The sequence below is a fragment of the Nyctereutes procyonoides genome, unplaced genomic scaffold (genome assembly GCF_905146905.1).
Source record: "Nyctereutes procyonoides isolate TBG_1078 unplaced genomic scaffold, NYPRO_anot_genome, whole genome shotgun sequence".
NCBI classification, from domain to species: domain Eukaryota; kingdom Metazoa; phylum Chordata; class Mammalia; order Carnivora; family Canidae; genus Nyctereutes; species Nyctereutes procyonoides.
This window is the reverse complement of record NW_026575049.1, coordinates 76330-88669: the sequence shown is the minus strand read 5'-3', so window position 1 is coordinate 88669 and position 12340 is coordinate 76330. Positions and strand designations below refer to the sequence as shown.

At 45.8% G+C, this 12340-nt stretch overlaps 1 protein-coding gene across 1 annotated transcript; it reads right to left on the bottom strand.

Annotated features, from left to right (window-relative positions):
• Window positions 1-1279: 1279 nt before the first annotated feature.
• Window positions 1280-2218, bottom strand: LOC129511338 (olfactory receptor 10P1). Its single transcript, XM_055327909.1, has one exon. It carries the CDS (start codon window positions 2216-2218, stop codon window positions 1280-1282), a length of 939 nt encoding a protein of 312 aa, XP_055183884.1.
• Between the last annotated feature and the right edge of the window lie 10122 nt (window positions 2219-12340).

The following is a 12340-nucleotide window of genomic DNA, read 5'->3' as shown; positions in this document are numbered from 1 at the left end:
TGCTTGTCTGAGGATGTTCTCTGACCCCAAGTTCCCTTTAGGTGGGCTTTTATTTTTTTCTTTTTTATCTGGTTTTTCCAAATGAGACAATTTTATTCCTAGTACACCAGGGTTAAGGTTTTTCCTCTGATGCCACCAGCCTCCAAAGCAATTGCATCAGTCAAAATTCTTGGCAATGACAGAAGCTGCCTGGATGAAGAAACAGAAGAATAATTGATTAACAAAATATAGAGGGATGAGGACCATGCCAGAGGCTAAGCTTCTCAGAGTAATTTCCAAACATGACCTGGTCAGCTGAGGAAAACACTGGGGCTGCCACCAGGGACTAGATGCCACTTATATGCCAGAAACTTGCTGTTGCAGTCTTCTTTGCTGTCCCCTGCTCCTTCCTCTTGTGGGCACCAGCTACTTAGTCAGGCATGAGTGCATTTATTGGTGGAACTAGGTCACATGCTTGGAGGGCTGGGAAGAGTTCTCAGCTGCACAGAGGGAAGTGGTTTCCCTGCCCACCAGCCTCCTCAATATGAGACTTCTCCCAACATTGAAAGAGGGTCAGAGGTGAGGTGGCAAAAATGAGTGTTAAATGTTTACTCTCTAGGTCCTCTCCAAGATGGCCTCAGGGGCTTCAGTCAGTATTAGATGGTGAAGGAGGTATGAGATCAAGCTGGTGGTGCACTGGAAGGGGAACAGGAAATCCAGGGAGATATTCTTGTCCAGTTGGACATTGTATCACCCTTTATGGATGATGTCAGAAGTCAAAGGTGGGGGGCATGGAAGAATGTTTAAATCTTTATGTGGAATATTTCAAGGAAGAATAACTGGTTTCTAAAAGGCCCAGAGCACAAGAGACTGTAGTGTGTTTCTGGGAGAAAACTAGACCGAAGAGCCAGCAAACTCCTTCATGGGCTCTGGTAGGTCACTTAGTTGGTGTCAGTTTCATGGACATTTGCCTTCATGACTGACACAGACTTCTCACTACTGGTGTATACACAGCAATCACCTTGCTCAGGGATCCAGAACAATCTAGAAGATGCTCTTTCCTATAAATGTTCTTTGTGAGCAGCATTCCCTTCAGTCTACCTTGTCCTCATAACTGTGCTCTGATAGTGAGTCTGGTGTGGGATAGGAGGTAGGATACAGATTTATCTTTGCTTTAATTCCAACACTTTCTGCCAGGAAGCCTTATTTCTTTGAGGTGCTACATGGTTTCTGTTCATCTGGCACCTGAAGGCTGGGAGGAGGAGTAGTCAGCAAGCGAACAGATATCTCCCGAGTGCCTTCATGGTGAGGAGACCTGCCTCTTCACCATGCGCTGCAAGGCCCTTGCCACCTCCTTGTTGCGAAGGGTGTAGATGATCGGGTTGAGCATGGGTGTGATGACTGTGTAGAAGAGGCTGAGGATGCGGTTCATGGTGACAGAGGAGCCCGCCCGGGGCTGGATGTAGGTGATGCTGGCTGTTCCAAAGAAGAGGAAGACCACAAGCAGGTGGGAGGAGCAAGTAGAGAAGACCTTGCGACGGCTCTGGGTGGAGGCCATTGCCAGGATGGCACCCAGAATGCGGGCATAAGAGGCAATGATCAGAGAGAAGGGGACCATGATGAAGACCACGGTGGCTGTCATCACGGAGATTTCACTCTTGTGTTTCCCAGCACTTGCCAGCCTCAGTACTGGCAGGATGTCACAGAGGAAGTGAGGGATGATGGGGTGGCTGGGGAAGGGCAGAGTGAAGATGAGAGAGGAATGTGTGGTGGCTGTGACAATGCCCATGAGCCAGGAGACACCCACCATGGCCGTGCAGGCCCTCCAGCTCATGAGGGTGGCATAGTGCAGGGGCCGGCAGATGGCCGCATAGCGGTCATAGGCCATGGCTGTGAGGAGGCAGCACTCTGAGATGCCCAGGACCACGAAGACGTACATCTGGGCCACACAGCTCTGGAAGGAGATGGCCCGGGGATATGGGGAGGCCAGGTCAACCAGGGTCCTGGGCACAATGTCCGTGGTGTACAGGAGCTCCACCACGGAGAGGTGGCGCAGGAGGAAGTACATGGGGGAATGCAGGGATGGGCTCGCCTGTGTGAGGAGGATGATGGTACAGTTACCCAGCAAGGTGACCAGGTAAACCAGAAGTACCATCCAGAACAGAGGGCCCTGCAGGGCCCTGAAGTCAGAAAATCCTAGAAGGAGAAATTCAGGCAGAGTCTGATTTTCCTCAGCCATCAATTCAGGCTGGAACCTACGGCACAACCAAGGAGGAGACATGTAAACAGAAAAGAGCAGCACTTCTGTAATTTAGTATTTTTCACTCAGTCTCCCCAGAATCAACTGAGACAGCATCTCCACTTTATGGATGAGGCCATTTGTCTTGGAGGTTAAATAATGTGCAAGCCTAGGGCTTGAGTCTAGGTTTCTTGACTCCAAATTTGCTGCATTCCCCACTATTCCTTACACTCTGAATCCTGCTGTACGGCCTAGTTCCCACAGGAAGAGACCCCATCTCTATACTTTGGGTCTTTCTTCAGAGTGGAGATGGAGTGGAGTTATGTCCTAAGCTCCATTATATTTCCTGTGCTGAAACTCTGGCCTGAGAGACAATGTAGCACCTGCATCATGGACTCAGCCAGGGACTGTCCTAGGCTGGCATCTGATAATCTCCATGGTGGGCCGTGCATTTAGAATGCCATGCAATGATGGGATTGTGGGAATACTGCCCAATTGTCTCATGCTTTGGATTATATCAAGCCATTTTCCACAGATTACAGATTCCCAACCTGTGCCCCATGAAGGGAGTGGGCCCGGGGCTGGCCACACTGTATTTTGCTCCCTCTTATCTGGGTCCCTGTGTTGAGCTATACCAGCTACCCTGTTTTAGCATGCTCTGTTCTCCCGTACATTTCCACAGTGTGTGCCCCTGCAGAGAATGTTTCTATGCATTCTATTAAAATCCCACTCATCCCTCAAGCTCAACTCAAATTCCACCTCCCCTGTGGAAGCTCCTATGTTCCTCATGGTCATAAATGATTGCCCATGGCATGTCAGGATATGTGTCTGTAAGGGTCATATATTTCAGCATGGCTCAAGGCTTATCAACAACATCTTAGAGGGGTGCTGGGCAGTGTCTGCTGGCACATCTGTAGTGACAGGGAGTTCAGCACCTAGGAGGTAGCCCTATCTAGCTTTGGCTGTCTCTGCTTATAGGATGGGTCTTTCATTATATTTGTCTTGGCTAAATTCTTAGTGTTTTACAGAATGTCTCACTCCTCTTGTACCAGACAGCTCTCCACATGCTCGAGGAAAGCACGTTTATCTGTGTTCTCATGGGTCATTAGTTGTACTGTGTCCCAGCACTTTTTAGTGGAGTCTCCATTGTAAGATCCTGCAGTACAGTTGGGGTGGTGGTAGTGGCCTGTCTATTTTAACAACTACTGGTGCTTTCCGGGTGCCCAGTCCCTTCCAGGCACCATGCCAAAGGGCTTAGCATTCCAAACATCATTGGATCTTCACAATCACACTGTGACACAGAAACCTTTACTTTCTCCATTTTACAGAAGAGCAAATGGAAGCCCAGACAGCATTAGTAACTTTCTTGAAGCCACACATCTAGCAACTGAGGGTGTTCAGGCTTAAATCCAGACCCACCTAACACCAGAGTCTGTGCTCTGAGAACTGAGTCTGTCAGTTCTCAACCATCTTGGAGGCAAATTTAATCACCTGGCCAACTAGCATGAGATCTGGCACCTGCTGAGCACTCGGCTGAATATTGATTAGATGAATGAATGAATCTCACTTATAAAGATAGGGGAACTGGTGGACAGAAAGATAAAGTGATCCACCTAGGGTGTCGCTGGGTGGCTCAGTGGTTTGGCACCTGCCTTTGGCCTGGGGCATGGTCCTGGAATCCCAGGATGGATCCCATATCGGGCTCCCTGCATAGAGCCTGCTTCTCCCTCTGCCTCCCTCCCACTGCCTCAGTGTCTCTGCCTCTGTCTCTGTCTCTCACAAATGAATAAATAAAATCTTAAAAAAGTGACCCACTTAAAGTTAGGCAGCCAGTAAGACAGACAGGACACTGAGCCTGAGTCTTGTAGAAGTCTGGGTTCCCAGCATTTGCAGGGCTTTTATCACCCACACTCATTCCACACACGAGATTAGCCTGGCCATCTTCATTGTTAGGGAGGAGAGTCTTACACTTTCTTCCTATTGCTCATAGACCTAACCTTCCTCCCACCCCCACTTTGTCTGCTTAATGTTTTTTTTTCCTGTAGCTTACACTTAGAGATTACCATGTGCTGGGCATCATGCATGATCTTCGGTGCCTTCATAACAGCTCTTGTGCTAGTTGTAATTTGTTACTTCATCATTGCAGAGAAGAAACTGGAGCTCTGAGAGTTTAAGTTACCAATCTAGGATTACATGATTACTGAGTGGCAGAACCAGAATAGTAACTTGGAGCCTGAGGTTTAAACCATCATGCCTATTGTATCTCCAGGGAGGCCAATGGCCTTACTCTGTACTCCTGGGAGATAAACTCCATCTAATGGTTTGGACAGAAGGAGTATCTGAGTCCCTTGGTCTTCTTTCCTATTCATAGCCCTTTAGGTGCTTGCACCACTGATAACCTACAGGATAGATCTTGTTATTTTCAAATTTAAAAAATGTTATTTTTGCAATTAACATATTTGGTGTAAAGTTATCCATGATTTTCCCACTTGAGTTCTTTTCTATATTATATATTACCCTTAAGTCTTTGTCCCACCACAAACCCATTTTACATGTTTGTAATCATAGTGTATATGCAGTTTGTCTTTTTCCTTTCCTTTTTTTTTAAAAAAATATTTTATTTATTTGAGTAATCTCCATACCCAGGGTAGGGCTCGAACTCATGACCCCAAGATTAAGAGTTGCGGGGGAATCCCCGGGTGGCTCAGCGGTTTGGCACCTGCCTTCGGCCCAGGGTGTGATCCTGGAGTCCCAGGATAGAGTCCCGCATCGGGCTCCTTGCATGGAGCCTGCTTCTCCCTCTGCCTGTGTCTCTGCCTCTCTCTCTGTGTGTGTGTCTCTCATAAATAAATAAATAAATAAATAAATAAATAAATAAATAAATAAATAAAATCTTTAAAAAAAAGAGCTGCATGCTCTTTTGACTGAGCCAGCCAGGTGCCCCTTTTTCCTTTCCTTTTTAATGTTTGCCTGAAGCATTTTGCTGTGAGATCACATAGGATTTTGAGTGATCTCATTCAAAGTTATTTTTTTTTCATTCAAAGTTCTTTAGTAGTCCATTGAATTTTTCCACTACCATTTAATGAACACTTCTCATATTCCAGCAACTTATCTCCTGTACATCCTGACACAGTTGGGACAATCTTCAGAGAGACACTGGCTCTGAGGCCACTCCTATCTTCCAAGATCTCCTACAGAGGAACAGAGAGGACAGAGAACCTTTTTTGGTCACAGAGAGGGGCTGAGGCTCTCTCTTTTCTTAAAAATTATTTTTTAATTGTGGTAAAAACACATAACATACAATTTACCATCCTAACCACTTTCTCCTGTGTGGCTTAGTAGTGTTAAGTATATTCACATTGTGGTACAGCGAATCTCCAGAACTTTTTCATCTTGCGAAACTAAAACTCTATACCCATCAAACAACTTCCCATTTCCAGCCTCCCTATGACTCTTTTGAAAACCTAACCTCTCACCTCCAACCCCTTCAGTAAGTCTTAGTGACATAGGCAGGTGTATAAATCAATCAGGTAAGTGGCATGTGGATTGAGTAACAGATAGATTGTGGATAACTGGTTAGATGGACAGAAGAACGAAGGGACAGAGGTGTGGCTGGATGACTGCATGACAGGTCAGCCTAGAGAGCCCTGAGTACAGGAGGTGAGGCTCTCAAAATGGGACACGAATTAATAGCAGCTCTTTAGGGATAGATCTGCCATCTTGGGGGCAAGTAAGCTGGGATTCTGGAGGCCATTGCAGGATGTGGGAAATAGAGGGAGAACCACCTTTATTAAGTCAGGGAGGTCTTGAGGAGCACAGCCAGACAACTTAGCTTTGTTCTCTCAGACTTTTTTGCCTGAAAAATTAATAATGGACACTGCACGTGTGTGTGTGTGTGTGTGTGTGTGTGTATTGGGGAGGATATGGGGCAGCAAAGGAGAATGTGAGCAGCTCCATCTATGGGTTCTGAGATAGGGACCACGAATAGGAACCTAAGAATGTCCTAAGTTTTCATCAGGCATTGACCACAGGCAGTAGGGAGACTATGACTGCCCTCTTGATGTACTTACACTTGCCCTGCACAAGCTGGCTGCCCACTGCCTCACATCCACCTCTTCAGCATACACACCTCATCATGCATTCAAAGGTTTCCTTGGTCTGAGTATGTACACTTGCCTTGCTGTATTACATATGGCTTCATCTGGGAGAAATTGTCCAGGCACCCAGCTCCTTCTTGTCCCTTCTCCCCAGCCAGCCTGGTAGCACCTGGATCACATATCTGTAAATGCAATGGTAAAGTTTTGGGAAACTTCAGCTGAATTCTTTTCTCTTGTGACCAGGGATAGGTATTGGCTCCCAGGCCACAGAGAGAGTTTCTAAGGCCTTCTATTCCTTTTCCCTTTCTACCCTTACCAAGGTTTAGCCTTGTCAGGGAAGGGCCAAGCCGGCCAAGATTGTGTGGGGCACTTACCTGGGGGAGATGGAAAAGGCCACCCAGCCAAGGTAGGGGCTGATGGGTGTGAGCTCTGCTCTTCCTCACCTCTTGGAAGTCTCAACCTCTCTGGTGCCCACAGTTATTCTCTAGCTGCTATTGTGACTTCACTCCCTTGGGACCTGGGAGGCCTTAACTCTTGGTGTTTCCCTAGGTGATTCTGAGCTGAAGGAGTGTCATGGGCCAGGTGATTCTGCCTAGGTCCTCAGTGTCTACTATTTCCTCTCATCTTTCCTTAAAAATATTTTATTTATTTATTTGACAGAGGGAAAGAGCAAGTGAGCACAAGCAGGGGGAGTGGCAGAGGGAGAGGGAGAAGCGAAAATCTAGGCTGAGCAGGGAGCCCAATGTAAGGCTCAATCCCAGGACCCTGGGATCATGACCTGAGCCAAAGGCAGACATTTAACTGACTGAGCCACCATGAATCGCCATTCATCTCTCCTTGATCTCATTTCTCTTGGCCCACCTGTGTCCTTCTCTGTTTCCTCACACCTTGTTTCCTCTTATGCCTAGCTTTCACCTCCTTACTCATTTAGGATCTCCTTGGTCACAAATAGCATAATATTTGTGCAACTCCTTCCAATATGCCTAGATTCTCACCACGGGTAATTCATTAATCAGTGTGAAACCTTGGCTCCTAGTTAAATGTAGATGTTTCTGGAAAATTCTAGAAGTTAATTATAGTGAAATATGATGTAGTCATATTGATCTCCATTCTTAGTGTGCTTTTTAAATGGAAAGTGTTCCAGTGAAGACATTGCCTGTCTCCAGGTCTCCTGTGTTACTGCAGATGTTCTTAGTGGGGCTGTTAAACTGAGAGTAAGCTTTCTGAATGTTTTCAGTCTGGGGAGGGTGGTGAAGTTCAGGGATAGAAAAGAGGTATTACCTGGAATAGTGAGGGCCTTTCCCTCAACTCCTGATGTCCTCTAGTAGACACTGGCTTTTTCTCCACTTCTCATCTCCTGTTTTCCACATTTGTCTCTACAACTCCACCCAATCTCTCTTACTGAGACCACCAATGTGTTGGCAGTTCCACTAGGTGATTTTCAGTCTTCATCTTACTCAATCTCTCAGCAGTATTTTGTCCTTTCTCCTTAAAACACTTTCTTTTTTGACCTTTGTGACTCCCAATCACACATCTTTGGTCCAGGCTTCTCCTTGTATACACAGTTGAGTATCTCCCCTTGGATGTCTTAGAGTATCTCAAACTTACTGTGTCTCAAATAGAATTCTTGCTCCTCTCCCAAGTTCCTTTATCCCAGCAAGGGACCTGTTCCCACCCAGTTGCTCAGATCAAAAATCTGTCCATTTTAATTCATTTGTTTTAGCACTCCACATTCAACTTCTCAGCAACTCCTGTCAATTCTGACTTCACAATGTAATCCCAAGCACCTCATCACCTCCACAGCTAGGGTCTTAGTCCAGCAAATTGTCCCTCACCAGGGCCATTCCTGTTCTCCAACTTGTTTCCACGCAGCCGGTGTAATTTTTTCCAAGTGTAAGTCAGATGATATTCCTCTCTCTTAAACCCTCCAGTAACTCAGTAACTTCTCACTTGAGGTAGAATAAACTGCAGACTCCTTCCCTTGATTTATAAGACCCCAATGATTTGGTTGGGTATATTAAGTATGTCTTTTTATTCTGATATTTTTTTAACTTAATTTAATTTAAACCCAATTAATTAACGTATAGTGTATTATACTTTCAGAGGAAGCATTCAGGGATTCACCAGTTGGAGATAACACTAGTGCTCATGACTTCCCGTGCCCTCCTTCATGCCGGTCCCCTGTTATTCCCTCCCCCTTCCTCTCCCCTCCAGCGACCCTCAGTTTGTTTCCTATGATTAAGAGTCTGTATTTCCTGCCTCTGTTTTCATCTTATTTGTTTTTCCTTCCCTTCACAGATGTCCATCTGCTTTGCTTCTTTAATTCCACCTATGAATGACACCACACGGTCATTCTCTTTCCCGACTGACTTATTTCACTTAACACGATCCCTCTAGTTCTATCCACGTCATTGCAAATGGCAAGATTTCCTTCTCTTTGATAGCTGAGTACCATTCCTATCATCTATCTATCTATCTATCTATCTATCTATCTATCATCGATGACCATCATTTATCTCCCATCCTCTTTATCCATCATCTGCCCGAGGGCACCGAGGCTCCTCCCGCAGTGTGGCTACTGTGGACCCGGCTGCTGTGCATATTGGGGTGCAGGTGTCCCGAGTGTCACTGCATCTGTATCTTGGGAGTGAGCTCCAGGCTGTGCACCTGCCAGTCGCAGGGCGGCTTATTTGAAACTTCCTGAGGAGGCTCCACACTGTTTCCAGGGGGCTGCACCAGCCCGCGGTCCCGCCCACAGTGGACAACGGTTGAGTGAGTTTTGCAGGACGTGGTAAAAGTCTGCTCCACATTTCATTCTTTATTCTGATATTTTGACATCTGGAGCCTTACTGACTCTGGGTAGACTGCCCTCCCAGGGCCAGCTAATTCCCAGAGATAACAAATGGCTCACCTACAAGTCTTCCTTTCATAAGCAAGCCAACAATCCAGAGTCTGTGCCTTCAGCCACCACCTTTCCTGGGTTCTAAGACTCTGGGCCAAAGTATTCCTGGGACCTAATCATCCTAGGATCAGGTACCAGACAACTAGAGATAGCCCTTAAACTCAGAGCTGGCTGAAATTATCCAAACTAGCTAAACCTAAACTTATCTATTCTGCTTACGCTGCCTTGCCCGTTCCTTCCCATGAAAATCACAAAACAGTCAACTGGTTTATCACCAGAACACAGGTGTCATGAAAACCACAGCTAAACTTAAACCAAAGGGATCCCTGGGTGGCGCAGCGGTTTAGCGCCTGCCTTTGGCCCAGGGAGCGATCCTGGAGACCCAGGATCAAATCCCACGTTGGGCTCCCGGTGCATGGAGCCTGCTTCTCCCTCTGCCTGTGTCTCTGCCTCTCTCTCTCTCTCTCTCTCTCTCTCTCTCTGTGACTATCATAAATAAATAAAAGTTAAAAAAATAAACCTAAACCAAAATGGGAAAGGAAAAGACTCACATCAACATCGTCATCATTGGACATTTAGATTTGGGCAAGTCTACCACTACTGGCCATCTCATCTACAAATGTGGTGGGATTGACAAAAGGACTATCGAAAAATTGAGGGGATCCCTGGGTGGTTCAGCGGTTTGGCGCCTGCCTTTGGCCTGGGGTGTGATCAGGGGGTCCCGGGATTGGGCTGCATTGGGCTCCTGGCAGGGAGCCTGCTTCTCCCTCTGCCTGTATCTCTGCCTCTCTCTCTCTGCCTCTCTCTCTGTCTCTATCATGAATAAATAAATAAAAAATATTTTTTTATAAATTTATTTTTTATTGGTGTTCAATTTGTCAACACACAGAATAACACCCAGTGCTCATCCTGTCAAGTGCCCACCTCAGTGCCCGCCACCCAGTCACTCCCACCCCCCACCCACCTCCCCTTCCACCACCCCTAGTTCGTTTCCCAGAGTTAGGAGTCTTTCATGTTCTGTCTCCCTTTCTGATATTTCCCACTTATTTTTTCTCCTTTCCCCTTTATTCCCTTTCAATATTTTTTATATTCCTCAAATGAATGAGACCATATAATGTTTGTCCTTCTCTGATTGACTTATTTCTCTCAGCATAATGCCCTCCAGTTCCATCCATGTCGAAGCAAATGGTGGGTATTTGTCGTTTCTAATGGCTGAGGAATATTAAATAAAATCTTTAAAAAAAAAAGAAAAATTTGAGAAGGAGGCTGCTGAGATGGGAAAAGGCTCCTTCAAGTATGCCTGGGTCTTGGATAAACTGAAAGCTGAACATGAATGTGGTATTACCATTGCTATCTCCCTGTGGAAATTCGAGACCAGCAAGTATTATGTGACCATCATTGATGCCCCAGGACACAGAAACTTTATCAAAAACATGGTTACAGGCACATCTCAGGCTGACTGTGCTGTCCTGATTGTTGCTGCTGGTGTTGGTGAATTTGAAGCAGGTATCTCCAAGAATGGGCAGACCCATGAGCATGCCCTTCTGGCTTTCACACTGGGTGTAAAACAACTGTTAGTGTTAACAAAATGGATAAGCCACTGAGCCACCATACAGTCAGAAGAGATAGAGATACAAGGATTCATAAAGGAAGTCAGCACCTACATTAAGAAAATTGGCTACAAAAAAAAAGAAAAAGAAAAAAAGAAAATTGGCTACAACTCCGTCACAGTAGCATGTGCCAATTTCTGGCTGGAATGGTGACAACATGATGGAGCCAAGGGCTAATATGCCTTGGTTCAAGGGATAGAAAGTCCCCTGTAAAGATGGGAGTGCCCACAGAACCACACTGCTTGGAGCTCTGGATTGCATTCTGCCACCAACTCATCCAACTGATGAGCCCTTGCGTCTGCCTCTCCCAGGACATGTACAAAATTGGTGGTATTGGTACTGTCCCAGTGGGTCGAGTGGAGACTGGTGTTCTTAAGCCTGGCATGGTGGTCACCTTTGCACCAGTCAATGTTACAACTGAAGTAAAGTCTGTTGAAATGCACCATGAAGCTTTGAGTGAGGCTCTTCCTGGGGACAATGTGGGCTTCATTGTCAAGAATGTATCTGTCAAAGATGTTCATTGTGGCAACATGGCTGGTGACAGCAAAAATGACCCACCAATGGAAGCAGTTGGCTTCATGGCTCAGGTGATTATCCTGAACCATCCAGGCCAAATCAATGCTGGATATGCACCTGTGCTGGATTGTCACACAGTCCACATTGCTTGCAAGTTTGCTGAGCTGAAGGAGAAGATAGATTGTTGTTCTGGAAAAAAGCTAGAAGATGGTCCCAAGCTCTTGAAATCTGGGGATGCTGCCATTGTTGATATGGTTCCTGGCAAACCTATGTGTGTTGAGAGCTTCTCTGACTATCCTCCTCTGAGCTATTTTGCTGTTCGTGACATGAGACAGACGGTTGCTGTGGGTGTCATCAAAGAAGTGGACAAGAAGGCTGCAGGAGCTAAGTCACCAAGTCTGCCCAGAAAGCTCAGAAAGCTAAATGAATATTATCCACAGTACCTGCCACCCCAGTCTTAATCAATGGTGGAAAAACGGTCTCAGAACTGTTTGTGTCAATTGACCATTTCAGTTTAATAGTAAAAGACTGGTTACTGATAACAATGCATTGTAAAACCTTCAGAAGGAAAGGAGAATGTTTTGTGGACCATTTGTTTTTTTTTTTTTTTGTGCATGTATGGCAGTTTTAAGTTAGTTTTTAAAATCAGTACTTTTTAATGGAAACAACCAAAAATTTGTCACAGAATTTTGAGACCCATTAAAACAACAGTTTAATGAGAAAAAAAGAAAATCACAAAACAGGCTCTTATCCACACTACCCTCTGGCTCCTGATCCACGTTGGTGCTTCTCCATGTGGCTCTGTGTGGTGCAGCATGCCCCCTCCTCTTGGGAGCTGTGAGTAACAAACTGTCTTTTTGATAGGAATTGTCCTCTGGTCAGTTGCCCTCATCCTATGAATTATAATAATGAAATCCACGCTTTACAACACCCTGCTCTTGTTTTCCTTGTCCATTAGGTTCTGGCCACACTAGCTTCTGTTCTCTTCCTTAAACAT

Coding starts and splice junctions, on each gene's coding strand:
- LOC129511338 (XM_055327909.1), bottom strand. CDS start 2,218: ATGGCTGAGGAAAATCAGACTCTGCCTGAATTTCTCCTTCTAGGATTT.